The following is an 18,518-nucleotide window of genomic DNA, read 5'->3' on the forward strand; positions in this document are numbered from 1 at the left end:
GTGGATTATGTCACTACAAATTCAGAAGGGGAAGGTGACACTTGAGGTGTTTGCCTCTGGCTAGATATGTGAGGCCAGTGCTGTATTCCTATCTAGGCATAGCCTTGCTCCTTATCTTACAATAAATTAAACTGACTACTTGTCACTGGGGCTGAAGCAGCTTTTTTTTTTTTTTTTTAATTTCTTCCTTTCTTTTACCTCAGGGTAACAAATACACCTTTGTTTTCCTGTGGTAAAGCATAGTGAAAGCAAGACACTTCTGTTTATAAGATCAGTGCTATGCATCTGCCTAAAGTTGACATATCTCACAGGGAAACTGAAGTATTCTGACATTGCTGCTTTTTTTGTTTGTTTTATTAAAAAAAAACCAAACAAACAAAAAAACCAAACCAACCCTACAACCTAGTGTGTGCTAATTACAGCATCTTGAGCAATGAATGCATTGTTTTAGGTGCAGAATTCCTAGTCTATGCTGGTATGGAGGTTCCAATGCTGACAGTAGAATTTCTGCTTTGGAAGAAGGCAATCTCCTATAGGCAAGCAGTGTTCCTTCATTTCCTGGCTGTTACTCACTTGCATATTTCAATTTGATTCACTCATCTGGCATTCTGCTCTTCTCCTTCCCAGAGGTACCTGCTCAGATTTAGTCACTTTTAAAGTGCTGGTCCAGCTGTGAGCTTCCTGTTTCACTGGCACCTGCTCTCCACTGAAGCAGATATGATTAACTTAGGACCAGCATTTGGTATCTCTGCACAATTTGTCCTTCCACCTCAGAGTGGCAGCCTGAGATTTGCTGGTTTCCTACACTTAAATAGACAAACTCAATTTCCCATGATTCTTATTTAATTGCTTCTCTTCTCTGAATTAATAGGTGAGATTTTAACCCTATTTCTGTGCCACTCAGCTTCTTCATTTCACTGCACAAAGGAAAAAAAGTCTGCATATCAATGTAAAAGAAAAAAAAAAATTCTTAATTCCCACTGCACTCAGAATTTCCTGACTACACTCTTAAAGAAGTTGTACTGGATTATTTTAGATACTTTCCAGCACATAGTCTCACTCTTGAAAATTGCTGCCTATAAAGCTCTGTTGAAGGAGGGGCACAGGGTACAGCTCTAGAAATTCTCAGAGTTTGCGTCAGGAACAAACAGAAGGGAAAAATCTTGTCACAATGAAGTCAGCTTCTCCCTTGCCCCCTGCCCTTTTTGGTGGCCCAGGTTGGTCCATTCCAATAATCACAAGGTAGTTTCTACCATGCTGACAGTGGTTTAAGTACAAGTGTTTCTCCTGAATTAGCAGCCCTAGCAGCTGGATCTTCTCTAGTGTATTGTGAACTCAGCAGCTGTGGAAATTGTGACAGTAATTTTTTTTCATGCTCCTGTGTTTTTGTTTTCTGCCTTATGAAATCATTTATAAAGAAGAAAATAAAGTGGACAGTTGTTTTAAGAAAACGTTCTTGGGAAATTTCCAAACAGATGAGACAGGAAAACCAACTTCCCACTGAAAACAACTTCTTTTGCAAACACTTGATAATACACATTCACCATGCCTTCAGAAGAGAATGGTGATGCAAAGCAAAAATAATCCCAGGACTCCCTTATAAATACTTCAGTTTCCACCTCAAAAATTCTTCCTTTTTGTCATGTCAACATTACTTTAATTAGAGCCCTGGAGCTCCTAAGGAAGCAGAAATAATTGCAGGACCATGTTCCATGCACATTCCCAGCCATCAGAGGTCAGTACAAGTTCGTTCATCCAGGCAGCTTTAAGGTCCTTTATTCCAACAGTTTTGCATAGCAGGTTTTGCCAATCACACAAATGACCCTTCACGTCTCTAGCATCCTACTGGGTAGGAAGGTTCTTGGGAGCAGAAGCTAATGAGCACAAAATATATGCTTAGGCAAATGTCTTGGCTCCATGCAGTGTCCCAGGAAAAGCACCACTTAATGTTTGTTCCAGTTTTGGATGTCTAACTCAGCAGCTGACGAAGGACTGGAATGGGTGGAATAGCTACACCCAGTGCTCCTCCAGGTTTTGGTTAATTCTTGTGCCTCACTGAGCTCTGTTTGACATTAATCCTGCTGGATTAATCCTGCTGGATTAATTTTATGAAGATTAAGGTGCTAAGAGTGGCCCCAGGACAGCTACAGCAAAGAGCCTGCACCTTGCAATGTATTATTTCAGTGGCTCATGGAGTCCAGTACTAATGGATCACACTGAAGTGACTTTGAAAAATAAAATCTAAATAATCTTCAGCTAAAGAACATAAAGGTGCAAAGGCCACATTCTGTGGATTTATAAGTGATTTTAAAATATATTTATTTAAAAAGAAGAAAAAAAAAAAAAAAAGAAAGCCCATGCTATGAACTGCTAAAAATTGGAAAGCTCTGAGGTAAAAAAAGATTCAGGAAGTTCTGAATTTATTTTTCCCAAACTAGTGATTATTTCTGTACCCTTCTGCATCTGTTTCACTGAAAGATTTTCCCTGAGGGAATGTGAATAAAATTTTATTTGGCTACAGGGGCAGAGAGTGAAAGTGAGCAGTGAATTTGGTGGTTTAAGTCCCTGGTGCAGAAAGGAGCTGAGAATCTCTGTTATGAATCTGGCAGAGAATGAATTTGAACTTCTGTCTCTCACTATGAAAATGGTCTATCAGTTATGAGATCTTTGCCCTCTAGAGACAAATTGAAAAGGTAAAAAAGAAAAAAAAAAAGGCAACTAGGGTGGTTTTAAATATTTAGGAAAAACTTGCTAAACAATTTTGGGTTTGACCCAAAAGAAATATTGAAACATAGGAAAAAATTTATGAAATATGATTATTCATTCCCTGGGCAGCAGAAATAATAATGTGTACTGCTTCTTATCTGTAACTAAGGTCTGAAAATAAAATTCAAGGTAGAAGGTCAGTTGAAAATTAAAAATGCAATTTATTAACTTGATTTTATTGGACCACTGACAGTCTCGGAGGATAATATAAATTACAAAATGCTGCACAGCCAGAATTACCAAGCTTCAGGTTCAACATGGGTCTCACTATATTGGGTGTTTATTTTGAAGTCTAGCTAGTTCCCACAGGTATTTATCATCTCAGCTTTCATTAAGATACCATGATTTTATCTTTGTGCCTGTAGAGGACCATATGAAAGTAGAAAAAAACTAAAAGTCATTTTAAAAGGAAAAAAAAAAAAAACCACTGCTCTCACAAAGTTCCATTGATTCAGGAGCTGGACCTACAGGAAAAAAACTTAGATCCTGTTAGACTCTTGATAAAACTGTGCCAGTTGGAATGCTGAGCATGGGAAGAGAATTTTCTCCCAGTGTCTAGCTCAAAAGTGAGTCCAGTAAATACATGTCAAGAGAACCAGCTTTGAACTGACCAGAAAGCCTTCCCAGCCCTGCTGAATGATTTGGGACATAGCAGTGTCTAATAAAATACAGATCAAACATTATTTTACATGCTGGGAGGTTGGAAGAGAGACTTGGCATGGCAGTAACCTGACTTTTGTGGCCACATTAGCTACTGTTAGCCCAAAAGTCTTTGCTTTTTACTGGTGTTCATTCAGTAATAATTACCTGTCTCGTACCTTTAGGAGGTTGCAAAATAACTTGTATTTTACTGACAGTGATGCTGAGCAGCAGAGGTACAATATGAGGTCTTAGGAAGGCCATGGCAACCCTGGAAAGAAAACTCCTTAGAATCCAAACTGTAACCACATTTAATAATTATGATCTGAGAAACGTTATGAGAAGGGTCAAGAGTTTTGGTGTAATTTTTAAACAATTATTTTCAGCCTTAACTTTACATTGTGAAGAGCTGTATTGGTTTGATTGGAAGTGTCAAAAGTATGTATGGAACTGCAGGAAGGCAAGGATGTCTGCAGGAAAAGCCTTGGAGTTCTGGGAGTGACTAGTTTGTTAAAAACAACTAAGTTAAAGGTGGTCTGTGTTATCAAAAGGTCATGATAGTGAGCAGTGGTTTGAATTCTTGTGAAGTCCACTGACAGTTCTGATTAAGCTTATGTGGGAAGGAGCAAATGTGTGGATGACTTTCTTCCTGTACTATAGTATATGAAATCTGGGATCTATCTTTAATTATTTCCTGAAGTTAATTAAAGTACTTCCCTAAGCAGCATGTGTAAGGTGGGTTTGGTCTGAGACTTCTTGTGCTTGGTGTTAGGGTTGATATCTAATTTCAGTAAGATAGTGAATTAAATAGTAAGAATATAAGCAAATATAATCGAGGCCTAGATAGACCCAGGTATAAATCTTAATCTGGACAGAGTACCTGAAGTCAGCAAAGCCCTGTAGAGGCACACGTGTCTTCTTAAGGAGAAGGCCATGACTCACTGCAAGAGTGATTACAGGATTTTTTTCTTTCCTCTCTAGATTTCGTTTTTATACAGAACTGATGACTCTGTGTGTGTGTTTGTTCATTTGTCTTAAACATCAAAATCTGGTCCTGGGTAATTTTGAACATGTTGCAAAGGTGTTACATTTCCCACTGTTGAGCAATTCTAGTTACATCAGAGAATCTTCCTGAGAGATCCTTTAGTCAAACTCAGATCACTGATAGAGCCCCAGGCTTTGGTCTAGGAGAGTCCTACACTGTCTGAGTAAAACTGTACTAATCTTGAATTTAATTATTCTAATCTTGAATCTAATGATTGCTGGTGTCTCCTGGCCTCAGCAATCCAGTGATAAAGGTGTAATTGTCACACTGTTTTAAAAGGCTAAAAACAGTATCATAATTCTGAATTCTTCCACGGCAATGAGTGGCACATCCTGTAGGCTCGTGTTGATGTCAGCTGGCTCCCAGGGCTGTACAAACTGGTCCCCATGAGCAGGAGCTCCTGCCAGCTCTGTTCCACCACTGCCTTACACATCAGACAGAAGAGAGCAGTCCAAGGACCACGGCTCAGCTGTCTGCATTGCCAGGACCAGAAATGTCACAAGCCAAACTGGCTGCTAGGACTGGCAGAGGTTGCAGTTTGAAGCATGGCAGATGCTGTGGGAAGGAAGGGAGGAGTAAGGGCTTTTTTCCTGGCTTTTCTTTCACAGAAGTACAACAGTAAACCTCGATCTGGAGAATTTCTCCTGACAGTTCTCAAACCCTGCTCTACTCCCTTCCTATATACACCTGTTTCCAGTGACAGCAGTGTATTAAACCTTCCCCACCCTGCTGGGGGTGATCTGTCCTGCACAGACGGCAGGAGTACCACAGCCAGGCCAGGTAAAGGGGATGAGCTGAAGCTCTGGACCATCAACCAGGTGAAGACCTTGCAGCAGCACTTCTTTTGCCATGGTGAATGCATGGCACTGTGGAGAGGCTGGGCTGGGGGATCCAGCCAGGTCCCCCACGGCTGTGCCACGGTCCAGGGGGCTGAGGTGGTACCAGGAATGCATCTATCCCATGCATGAGCATAAGCAGGGAACCAGTTCAGGCAGTGGAAACCCTAGCAGAGCCTTCACTGCTGAGTATTTAATTTTTGCCTGTCTCAGTCATGAGTCGTGAGTCACCCCTGTTCCATTTTTAGCAGATAAAAAGAAGAGAAGGAAACCTTATGCAAAGAAACAGTAATGATGCAGTAACTCTGTGGCATCAGCTGCTGTTTGCTAGCACAGGGCATAGCAGGTGAGGAGAGGAGCTACTCCAGGTAAGAGACAGTTCTTCAGATGTCTGTTAGCCACAGTGAGAGTGCAGGAGATGAAGGACACGTGCTGCTCTCAGAGCAAGCTGTAGCTGATCACTTGATGGCTTGAAATTTTAGCAGCATTGAAAAAGCAGCAGAGGACCTCTATCCTGTGTAGAAAAGATTGCTTTGAAAGCCACTGCAAGCCATTGGCTGCTAAATGTGGCTGTGATAGTCCCAACAGTTGCCTCCCCAGCTAAGGTATTCCATTGATAGTGGAATGACACCTGTCTAAAAGTACTCTGAGGCTCAACTTGCCCAACTCTTCTCCAATGATATGAAATACACTTTGTTTCAATAGGGATTTGTTTCAAAAGAGAACTGTAGAGACTGGAAAATAGTAACATTTGATTCCAATTCTTTACTGAGGTCTGACAAGCTTACTGTGCATAATATTAAAATTAGAGATGACATGGAATATAAAAACAAACAAATATCACAGGAAACAAACTTTAGTTTTTTAGTGTCTTGGCAGGAGAGTTAAAAGACTCCAATAAATTTGAGGGGGTTTAATGAAAATCTTTTGTGACTGAAGCTGTGTTGAATAGGACCTGCTGCTCTGGGAAACCTTAAATTGATTTTATTTCCTGGTATGTGTACCAGCTTTGAACTGGACTCTTGGAGTTGTAGCTCCTGAAACATGGCAGTGTTTCTGGAATACCAGACTGTGCTCCTAAAGCTTCTGTAACAAATGTAGGGTGTTTCAGACTTCTGCACTGAACCTTTAATACAAATAACTTCAAGTACGGAATAACATTTAATCTTGTTGTCAAAATGATAAATATAACTCTTAAACTAGCTTCAAAAAACACCTTTCTCAGAACTTATGGATTTAAAAAACTCTCGAGATAATTTTGGACAGTTGCCCTTCCTGCATTCGGCAACAATTTCTAGAAGGAATTTCTCAATTCTCATTCCCCCTTTCATTCTCCCATCTGACACTTGGTGCCTCCTCAGAGCTCCATTGACTTCAGTGAGGCATGAAATTGAGAAAGAATTGCAGTGAAGTCTGCTTAGAACAGAATTGCAACTCTTTGTGCCAAGCCATAGGGAGACCAAACTCTCAATAGTCAAAAGAAATTCTCCACAAGTGAAAATAGAAAAAACTTGATCTGACAAAGCTTTTGAAAGTTTGAATGTTTATAGTTAAGTAGATAAAGTGAACAGTATTTTCGTTTCTTCCATCTGTTTGACAGTGTAGGGTAAAAATATCTAATGTCAGCCATAGTAAAGTATCATGAGGCAACTGAACAAAAAATACAAAGTTTTTATAAGGCAACACAGCTACCACCCCTTTACCATAACTGGCCAACACAGGTTTTGGAGTTTTGTTTGGGTTTTTTTCTCTCTCAACCTGTACTTCCCTAAGAGATAGGATGAGCAAAACTGAAATGGTGAATAACAAAACTGTAGGCAGGGACAAGAGGAAATAAGTCTCCAGAGAGCCCATGTATGGAGTCACATTTGACACAAAAGTCTAATTCTGAGGCATGTCTTGAAATTATTTGTTCACTGGCAATGGGGAAGGCAAATAATCTACTATATCATGTCACTAAGTTTAGTAATGCTAATAAAAAGGTTTTGAAGCATAACTACTATTTGCATGGGTAGGGCTATTGACCTCACTGGGTCTACTTCAATGAAGTGCTTCACTGAATGAGTAAGAATTGCAAAACAGAGCCACTTGTTAGATTAAAAAACGGGGTATTTTGCAATGCTACTTTTTTTTTTTTTTTTTCCCAACTGAGTAGCGTTACGAGTTCTCATCTGGGCCTGCATAAATCTCATGCTTCTGGAAGCACCAAAAAGTTACATTACAAGAACAATAAGCAATAACTTTTAACTTTTGTGTGAAATCACTTCATAATTTCCTGCTCAGAGACCGACATTTCATCATTAAACGTAGGTTAAAGTTATGTCTGGTTTTTTCTGTTTTATTAGCAATAATAATAATGGGATTTGTCTACCTGGTTAAGTATCAGTTGTCTTAATGTTCCAGATGTTTGTGGTGGAGAATGACTTGTCTGAATCAATGTGGTGATGACACAGAGGAGGAAGAGATGGCACAGAGCTGCCCCTGCTCCACTCATCATGTCCAGTGGAAACACTGACAATACCATGCTGGTTCTCAGCAAATTGCAGAGCTCAGCAAATTAATCAGCCTGACTGGCAGAGGTCTTGGAAAAGTAAACTGAAATCTGCCTTGCATGGCTCTAGAGGTTACATGGCTATGGATCACATTGCTGCTGAAAGAAGTTAGTAGAGAAATGACCCACGAAAGAGATTTTGCCTCTACCTGGTGTTTGTAAAGTGATTTTTTAGCCTTTGGCTTGGCTGAGTAGTTCTGCTGGCATCACTGGGTCTAGCTATCTAAGTTTTTTTCTTTAAGGAGTAAGAATTGCAGGTTCAACTTCATGAGAAATTTCCAGATAAGAGTGTAGTAATGACATCAGCCTTGTAATTGCAAGAAGATAGAGCAGAAGGCACACTGGTCTCTCCTGCACTTGCTGCTGGATTTTTGCAGCAGGCTCTCTGTTGCTATATGGTAATTATTTTTGCCTTGGTATGATTTTTTTTAATTTATGTTGGTTTCATCTGATTATGACATTCTAGTCAGGTTTATTTTTGTATCAGAAGATAAGGACAGAACTGTATCAGCTGTGCAATTTATGAAGCCATAATCCTTGAAAGGAGATAAAGGTCGCAAGGGCTACAACTGTCCTCAGGTTAAGTGCAGATTCCTAACTGGATTTGTGTATCATATATCAATCAGACATTTGTATCAGATAGAAAATCCCTACAATTTCCTGATGCTATGAGTACTCAAAGTTTGTTGACACCCAGATGCAGTCAGAAAACTGGTTCTGGTAATATTGCCTAAGAAACCAGGCTGACGGCATCTTTAAATGCTTAAGGTTTTCAAGCATTGTCTTGTCATCTTACTGTGCCCCATGAAGAACAAGGAGGTGCAGAGGAGTCAAGAAGCAGCTGTGCCAGCCCCAGGGCTCTGCAGGGGCTGCATGGACCTGCCAGACACAGAGGAGCCCTGCCTGTTGTACCATGCCCTGCCCTGTTGCAACACTGGTTGCATGAGTCCACCTGTGCCATGGCTCTGAGTTGCTCTAGATTATTCTCTGACCAATATCAAACCATTTTGTGTGTCCTGCAAGTTGGGGGGATCTTTCAGTATTGGTGTGCAGGTTTATTTCCAGGTGTAGTGGCATATCCCTGCTCAGTCCCACGTATGTATTGCTAGATAGGGTGTGAAGAAGCAAACACAAGAAGGGGGTTCTTCCATGTCAGGATTTAGGGAATTTAGTCTATAGCTGGTGCTGGTGAAATGTGGATGACTCAAAAGACACCCTGAGAGTGACTGACCAGCTGATGGCTGGTACTTGCTCTTGCTTTGTTGTTGTGGTGTCTCCCTGTTTGTTCACCAAGTCTTCTACACATCCAAGGCAGGAATTGCCTCCAACATTCATGTGTCCACATGCAGCAAATATAAGTCACCAATGGCACACAGAATTTAGGAAATGGATTTCTGTTGTAAGGGAAATGATTGTGAGAACAAAAAAGGTTTTTTACCGTGTACTCCATTACTGTCATGCTCTGCTGCCAATTTAAACACTTCTAGAATCTTGGATTTTAACAGAGGAATAGATTTGGATTCCCAGTTTCTTCAGCTCTTTTTTGACATTGGTGTTTGTCCACTCAAAACAAACATAAAGCTACCTGGTGTCTTTGTTTAGACCCTTGTTGTTTCATGTAGTATGTAAAAGGGAATCTCTCATGAACTGAAATTGTCAAGGTCTTGCCATCAGATTGCGAGAACATTTTGCAACACTGCTGTAAGTAACTGTACCCTGGGATGAGCAGGAATCCTACGACATCCTTCCAGTTTATGAGATGACAGTTTTCTGGGATGAGCTCTCATGCTTTCTTGCAACTTTTTTTTTTTTATTGGTAGGTAATGGAGTACTCATATTATAAATGGGGACACTGTGAATCCAGTATCGTTATTTTAAATGGGGACACTGTGACCACTACAATGACACTACATGTGTCATTGACTGGGCCAAAAGTCTAATAGAATGTTTTGTCCCTGTTTCTTGAGTGCACCAGCAGAGTTCAGCCTTTTAACCCATCCTATGTAACAATGCAATTTTTACCAGTAAAGTGATTTTCTTCAAACACTGAGAGACTACTTAGACAGAGCCCTACCCCTTGTTTGTTTGTTTGTTTTTGGGTTTTGGTTTTTGTTTTGGTTTGGTGGTTTTGTTTTTTTTCCTTATTTTTTGGTTTGGTTTGGGTTTTTGTGAGGGTTTTTTTGTTTTTTTGTTTAGGTTTTGGGGGAGCTTGGGGAGGTTTCTTGTGGGGGGTTGTTGTTGTTGGTGTTAGGGGTTTTTTTGTTTGTTTGTTTGTTTGTTTGTTTGGATTTTTTTTTTCTTCAGGAGAAATACCACATTCTGTTTACAGATAATTTTTGTGTATCTGGCCAGACTCATCCCTTCTATAAATCTTTTGCTCTGACTAGGATCAGGGTAGGAATTTTAGTCAGCTTCTAGTGGTATTTGTTTGGTGAGCCCTGGCTTTTAGGTCATGGCTAACAGATATTCAAATGGGCAGCTCTTCTCTGAGTTTTTTTTAATTGCTCATTTAAACTCATATTTAATTGTGGGGGTTTTTTAAATTGTATTTATTTGTTATCTTAAATAATGTAGACATTGAAAACTAAAATTACCATTACATATTTAACTTGCTATTTTATCCATGTAAGGACACTGGTATTTCATGTGTCTTGAAACAGATAACAAGCACAGACCTAGAGCCTGGGACTAGCAACAGAATTTGCATTACCTGAACTGTTGTTTTAACTGGAGATTCCACTTCCCTCACGAACTTAACTGGGGAGGGAAAAAAGACACATATGACGTGTTGATTTTATTGCTTTGTGCCTTGGAAGGTGCTGAGCCTGTTGGGAAAGGCACCTGGCAGAGGCGTGCCTGGGCCACGGGAGGCTGCTTGTGGGATCTCAGCACATCACTGTGGGCCGCCCAGAACCACCTTTCCCCGTGTCGGGGCAGAGACACATAACAGCGGACCCCGACAGCTGCTGAGTGGAGCAGCGCTACCCCGTGAGTGTCCTTGTCTTCACACACCAGGGGGAAGGGGATCAGCAGCTGACTGAGCAGACGGCATGTTCTACAGCAGTTTGATTTGCTGTGACAATCAAGGGCACAATTCCCAAAGGAAGAAAGCTCCTTGGAAGGGAGAGGGTTCCAGGTGCAGGGAGAACGCCTGGCATTGCCTTGTTCCATTTGTCGGCAGCCCACAGGGGATAGGTATGCAGGAGATGTTACCAACCATTCTTCCTGCAGGCTTTTCCTCATCTCAGTCTCCTTTATTCTTTGCAAACATGAACTCTTAGCCACTTAAGCCCAACAATTTATTTTGCCACTATATTTGACATTATTGTATTCACAATTATTTTGTCAGTGAGCTATACTTACAGATGCCTTAATTAAACCTAAACAAAACTTATTCATACAGAAATGAGATATTCTTGCCTAGGAAAAGCAACAAAAAGATAAAACTTTTAAAAATATGATTTCTGATGGCGAATCTTGTAAAACTGTGAGGCAAAACATTTTGATGTTTTGCTGCTTCTGTGTCATTTTAATCAGTTAAGGCATCATTTTCTTACCCCAAAATACTGCAGTCTTATTAATTTAAGTTTAGGTCACTCTTAAGCAGGACCCAGAAGTTTTCTAGTACATTGATGATCTCTCAGTTTACAAATTACTTCAAAGAAGAAAATATATTTTAACAGTTTAATATGTGTCTAAGATAAGTTTTCAAAATCAACAAAGTGTATTTCCCCGTGTATTTTCACAGTGGTTTATTTAACATTTCATCTCCTGCATTCCACGTACTCAAGTTCTAAGCTGCTCTTTCTGTATATAACTTACATTTCATTGCCAGGATGCCATAGCAATTTTTTCTTATTAAAGAACTTCAAGTATTTTTATTCTCCCAGCCTTTCCTCCTAACTGTTTTTCAAAATTGATATTATAATAGAGCTTTCCTTTAATCTGTCTCCACACTAATTTGAATTATTTTGGGAGGAAGAGATTCTATTAAATGCTACCAGAGATGTTTCTACTTTCACTTATTGTCACTAAAATCTGAAGCATGAGAATTTGATTCAGCAAAGACCATATATGCATTTTTACAATTAAAAACCTTTTTTTTTTTGTAAAGGATGTATGTTAGTCGTCCTTAGTAGTTTCACATGTGATTAAAGCCTAACTTGTTTTAAAACTAAATTAATCAGCTTTATAAAAATGCATTTCCCATTCATTGTAATAGCATGCCATTTATCCTACTACTGGCCAAACAGAGTTTAAAGGGACAGTTCACTCTAGTGAATATTTGTGCACGTGTCTGTGGTGTCTAGCTCTAGATAAATTTTCATTTTATTACTAAATATACTTTCCACTTCTTTGCAGGTATAATGTTGTGCCTGTCATGCCACTCATATAAGATGGAATTAAAAGAAAAAAATTAAAGTGTTTCTCTGCTTTCCTCAGGGCAATCCTACTTGTTTCCAACCAATAGACTCGTAAGAGGATGAACCACGCAATTTTACAGATTACACTGTTAAAATTTTCAAAACATTTTGGCAGTTTTTACGGAGGCACGTCGCTCTGCGCCGAGCGCAATTCGGAGAAAAGGAACAAAGTTTCTCCCTCGGAGGTATTTCAGAGGCAATATATCTTTAAGTGTCTCCGCCTCTGAATCCACCCACTTCTTGATAGCTGCAGCAGCCTTGTTGACTCACAGGAGCCGTGTTCATGCAAGAGCCAGCGATGAGCAGTAATTTTCAGAGATTTTAACAGCACACCTCCTGCGATGTATTTCACATTCTAGCTTGCTGGGGCTGAAGCTGTATGAAAGAAAGTTTTATGTTTTGAAGAGATTGCAAAAGATAGTTCCTCCTCTCATCCTGGAAAATCCTGACAGACCAGTTGGATACCTTTCAGGCCTTAACCAAGAACTTTATCTTCTCATCCTACTGTCTTTTTTACAGTAGAAAGACCAAGACACCCTTAAGAACTGAGGATCTGACTAATTTAAACAGATGGCTAATCCCAGTGCTGTGTGCAATGGACATCTACATCATCATCATCATCAGAAACAGAATCACCTCTTAAAAAGTGGAATATCTAAGAAAAATGGAATCACTAAAGGAACGAAGGTAAGGTTTAATTGTTTACCCTAATTGCCTCAATATTGAAAACAAATAGGTAGTTGCAGCATTACTTATTAAGCTATTTTTATGGTCATCTTAGTGTCCATTGAACAGCTTGTATGGATTAGGCTTGTGTGTTAATTTGTAATCGTGGGACCTAACACTGCTTTTGCCTCTCCTAAACTGCAGAGAGAGTTGGGAATGCTCATGCAAATGCTGTTGTTCCCATGGGCTGACTTAGTGTCTAGTTCATACCAAATACAACAAACACAAGTAGTAACTTCTTTCTAAAGCTTAACCAGTGGTGGACTTGACTTTGCCATGTATTAATCACTAGTGGAAAGCTGTTGTGTGTGGAGTAATTTTTAAAGTGTGATTTGTTGCTGTACAGGTATAACAACAAAAATACGTAGGCAGGCAAAGCTGCCTTTTAATGTTTACATTTATGCAGGGATGGCATAGCTGATCCCCACACTTCACTGATGCCTGCTATCCAGCCTTGCACTGCTTAAAATCCAAGTCAGTTTACTTCCTATTTTCTTAGGCTGTTCTCTTTGAAGCAGCACTTCTCACATTCGTGAATGTTTTGTAGAACTGCTGGCATGCAACATCCTGAAGAATTAACAAATCTAAAAGTGTGCCTTTACCAAAAGAGCCCAGATCTTAAAGGTTGTCTCTCTGTGATGCCTGTTCTGACTGGGAGCTTGCTGTCTGTCTTGGAATGTCCTAATTCTGGATCTTGGTGTGACCATTAGGAGAAAGTCTTGCAGTGACTCTAAGAAGGCTGGCTTTGCAGCACGGTGTGGTAGTGACAGGAGGGATGGAGAAGGTTGCTTGTGAAGCCTGTGCGCTCACCTAACCATCCTTGTTGGAAGCTTTAGACAGGGACTGTGGTGAGGGCTCTGCTGTTTTACAAATAAGCTGCTATCTTTTATCTTTCTCTAAATGGGGCTCTCACACACCTCAGCGCTCTAATGAGGGCACGCCCAGTGTCATGCTTAATGGTTGTCTGGCTTTAGGTGTCTCCCCTGGTATGAGTATTTCCCAATCACTGGCTTGTGTTGGATGAGGAAAGCAAAAAATCTTGCACAATGATTGAAAAAGCCCTTTCTTGGATTCGCTTCCAGAAACCTAATTCAGTATTCTCTTATATATCACATACACCTCCTCGTCATTTTGTATATTAGCTATTTGCCACAATGGTGTTCTGAATATTTGCTTTCCACTTGTGACAGATTTCAAGGACTAAGCTTTGCCATTCAGTTACTGCTAACCTGCTGCAAAGGAGTGATTTTGAAATCCCAGAAGGGCATTAATTAGAATTTCCTCCTTAATAAAAAAATAGAAGTAAACAGGTAGAGAAGTAATGACTGGTATTATTGAGCATGTTAAAAAAAGAAAAGGAAATAAATATTGGTCTGAAAGGGGTGACAAAGAAATGAAGGAAATATTATTAGATGCACCTTCAAGATTAGTGAAGTCTTACAAGCACCACATGGTCGGAGGAGAAAGTGTTTTACCCTGCTGTGTGGCACCTGACAGTAGCACTGAGCCACTTGTGAATGCCATCCATGGCTGAGGGAAGTGGTGAGGAAGTGAAGACTTAGAAAGTTCAGGAGGCTTATCAAAGGCAGATTTGGTAAGTCTGGGTCGAGCACCCTGCTCACAATTACATACCATTTCCCCTTTCTTCATGCTCCAAACACAGAAAGAAGGAAACAATAACAGACAAGAGTCCTGAATGAACCAGGAATCTCATTCCTGGCAGGAATCTCCCCATTCCTGTCTGGTCTGTTTCCCCGCCCCAGCTGCCTCACCCTGTTCAGTGCTTATGCTTGATGCTATTTTACAGGAACAGATACTGTTCCTTCCTCCCTGTGCAGTTTAGGAGCCTCTGCCGGAGGTGTGCACACACTCCTCCGTGCGCTTGCATTGACCACTCCTCGCTGGGCTGTGCTTCCCACTTTACAAGCTGGGATCTGAGGGAATATGGCAGCTTGGTGCACAAGGAAGCCTGTACAAGGCTTCCAGGTTTCTCTTAATTCCAGTCATTCTTCCTTCTTCCTCTTTTGCTCTTCAGCCACCTTGCCCCTGTTTCCCCTAACACTCTGACACACGCATTTATGTACTTTACTGCCCATGCAGTAAATTAATTGACCATTAAACACCTTATATAGCAGATATATAGTGCTAGTATATTCAGTGATTGTGACTGGTGATGCTGTTTCTAGACTTGTGATAGTTCCAAAACTTTTGGGCTTAGTTACAGCTGTGCTGCTTTGCAAGGAGGGAAGGAGGGAGAGATGCTGTGCTTTGAGAGAGGCAGCTAGTGCAGAGAGTGCAGTGAGTGAATGGCACAGTGAAGACTTCTAAACCTATACAATTGTCTGACTGGAACATCAGGCTTTGCAGCAATCAGCTCTATAAACCCTTTTTTTCCAAGGGAGCCCCCAGGAGTCACTGGCTTCAGGAAATGCTGGCTTTGGAAACATTGTTTTTGAAAACACTTGCTCAAGAACAATGTGTTTTGCATCTTATTGATGTAAGAACATTTTGTGTGTCTGTGCGTGCTTAACTGAAATAGAGAAGCAATTCTGATACCACAAAACCCCCTGGGTTTCTAAAGAAAGGATTTTGTTTAATGGGTTGGGAAAGGTAATTAGGGATGATCAAATGAGGGGAAGCAGGGAGGCTCTCTTTGCTTCTAGCAATCTGTGGCATACCAAGGACAGAAAGGAGGTAGCTGAGTGATAAAGAAGCACTGAAGCATCCTACCAGAAGAGAAGCTGTTGCTTTTGGGGAAGTGCTAGAGTGCTTTGGGGTGGGACTGCTTGTTCAGATGGCTTCTGTGATTGTTTTAAGTCAGATTCACTCAATTCCAGCTGATAGCACAGACTCTCCATGTACTAATGGACATCAGGCTTAACCATGTCCCCACAGCCATGCTGCATCCTGGTACTCTTTGGAAGCTGGGCCCTAGTAAGACCTAAACTTTGGGAGGTGGGTTGTGGACCATGTCTTCCACTTTGTTCATGCTTTTAACAGAGGCAGATGCTTCGTGTTCTTCCGGAATCCGTAGTCTGGACTTGCTTTTGCCCAAAGCACAATTGAGTAGCTAACCTATTTATTTATGTAACTGTATTGGCCAGGAGAAGGTATTTTCCTAGTGATGCTTTCTTTGCTGTTATATTGCTGTTGATGGGGTACCAATAATAGGGGACATTGTATTTTTAAAACAATAAATATATTTGTTGAATGGAAACTTTTTTCCTTTATAAAGCACATGCAACAGTTCCATTTCTTCGGTAGATTATTTCCTTGGATGCCTTAGCCTCCAAGACATTATAAAGCTATTTGTAAACTCATTGTCTTTATGTTCTGCACTGAGAATGGCAGGGCTTGGAAGAAACGTGTAGTCAACAAGACTATAGGCTTTTCCAAGGATTTCAAGCTCCTCTATGAAAGCAAAAAAGAACCTGGGATGAGATCCAGCACAGTAACATCTGCCCCACTTATCTGATGGTCGAAAAATGTGATAGTCTCCAATATTTGGAGACTCCAAAATTCAGAAGCTGTTTAACTTCAGTCCTGTTACATTTGAATCTCCTCCTAGCTGTTCTGCTTAGATATTTGGTTCAATATTCCAGCATCCAGTCTCAGTCCCTTCCATGCTCTTGGCACCCTAGTTTCTTGCCTCTCTTTTCTGCTTTCCAGTGTCATTTATTGCCTAATGACGACCTTAAAGAAAACATTGATTGTTTAGAAAGAGAGACATGAAAGGAATATGCCGTGCAATTGTTCTCATGGCAGAAACTTTGTTGTATGTTGTAAAGGCCTCCTGTAATTTCTTTGCTCTCTCTTCACAAATGCGGACAGCACTTCAAGTGTTTTTGCAAACCTGGTGTAAGTGGGGCATTTTAGATGCATACTCAATATAAATGTTAAAGAGTCTGGTAGGAAAAGAAATTAGCTAATTCCCACAATCAGAGTCAAGCAAAAAGGGTTATTATTAATAAGGGAAGAGCAAGGAGAGAGGGTTAAGGCTGATCAGGCCTTTCCAGGTGTTCGCGGCTTCAGTTGTGCAGCTGTAGTGATCTACCAACATAATAGGACTTTTTCTGAAATATCTTCATATTTTGATATTGGTTTGGGTAAAAACAAATTAAAAAGGAACTTCATTGGGTCCAGCCTGTTTCACTTGCAGCAGCTCAGAATTTTTGGGCATTTTTCATTGCGCATGTGTTCATGGAAAATGCAATTGCAATTTTCCCTCGGGGAAAAAGTTGAGATTTGGTTTTCAGTCAAATTCTCTGCCAATTACTGTAGCTGTTGCTTCAGCTGCACCACAGATACGACCTCCTCATCCTCAGCTCCTGCCTTCTTTTCTCCTTGGTTTCAAGCCTGAGAAATGTGTTGCTTTGCACCTGCCCTCTCAGATGGTAATCACAGGTCTCGGATCCACGCCCTTGTTTCTGTCATCTGCCCTGCTATGTGATGAGCTCAATGCATTGGAAGCAGGAAACACTGGGGACATCTTTCTGCAGCCGAGGTGTCACCAGTGTGTGGGCACATGTAACAGTCCCTGGCTCTTGTAGCAATGCTTTGAGCATGTTGCATGAGACTTTACATGCAAGGCTGAGATTTTTCACATAGCTCAATATATAAGGTTGGTCTAAAGTCATTACCCTCTTAACACCTGGAAATCTCTATATTCAGGTAATTAAGTTTTGGAAGGCAAAGCCCTTACAGAAATAGCAGATAGTAATTTACTGTGGCTTGAAAGATTCAGCATGTCGGGTCTTTAAGGTCAACCTCCTCTTAGCACAGGAACAGCTCATCCTGCTACTCATGAAAGCAAGTAAATGTGTTGGGAGACTGGCTTAGCTACACACATGTAACTCATGGCTGAGCTCCAGCGCAAAAATAAGCAGTATACAAGAGGTAGAAACAAGAATGGCCTTTGAAAGAGGAATTTTGAAACATTCTGGGGGCATGTAGCAATGGCATTAGGTAAGCCAAAAATCTCCTGGAGTCAACATTTGCAAGGAATATCAAGGGAAGCAAGAACAGATCTTACTGCTACATTAGTAGCAGATGAATGAGCAAGGAAAACGTGTCCCATCAGGAAATGGGGTGGATGACTTGGTAGCCACAGATGCAGGTAAGGTGTACTCTGTGCTTTCTTTGACTCACTTTTCACGATCAAAGTCGTCCAAGCCTCTGTGTTGTCAAACTACCAGCAGTGAAAGAAGGCTGATTCCAGGATCTCTTGAGAAATGGCAACCCATACAAGGGCGTGGGATCAGGAGGGAAGCACTCGTGTGTGGCAGGTGATATCACAGTGACATCACACACTACCGGCTTTGGAAGCCCCAGGTGTCAAAGATTCCTGATAACTTAAGATAAATGTTCCACCTGTCTTCAAAAGGCAGGTCATTTCTAGCAGATCTTGCTTCTGGGAGCATAGAGAGGAAGGTGATTTGGAACAGTAAGCATAGATGTACCAGAGATAAATAATGTTTAACTGACTTTGTCTTCTGTGCTGAAGTGACTGGATTTTTCTATGAGAGGTAAGT

General features: G+C 40.7%; 1 protein-coding gene across 1 annotated transcript in view; it reads left to right on the plus strand.

The window, feature by feature from the left end:
* Window positions 1-12,831: 12,831 nt before the first annotated feature.
* Window positions 12,832-18,518, plus strand: part of SPTLC3 (serine palmitoyltransferase long chain base subunit 3) — a 78,479-nt gene continuing 72,792 nt past the window's right edge. Inside the window, exon 1 of the mRNA XM_041474051.1 lies at window positions 12,832-12,948. Coding sequence (XP_041329985.1) covers window positions 12,832-12,948 — 117 coding nt within the window. The remainder of the gene's footprint in view (window positions 12,949-18,518) is intronic.

This window comes from Pyrgilauda ruficollis, unplaced genomic scaffold, assembly GCF_017590135.1.
Source record: "Pyrgilauda ruficollis isolate IOZ18807 unplaced genomic scaffold, ASM1759013v1 scaffold31, whole genome shotgun sequence".
Lineage (NCBI taxonomy): Eukaryota > Metazoa > Chordata > Aves > Passeriformes > Passeridae > Pyrgilauda > Pyrgilauda ruficollis.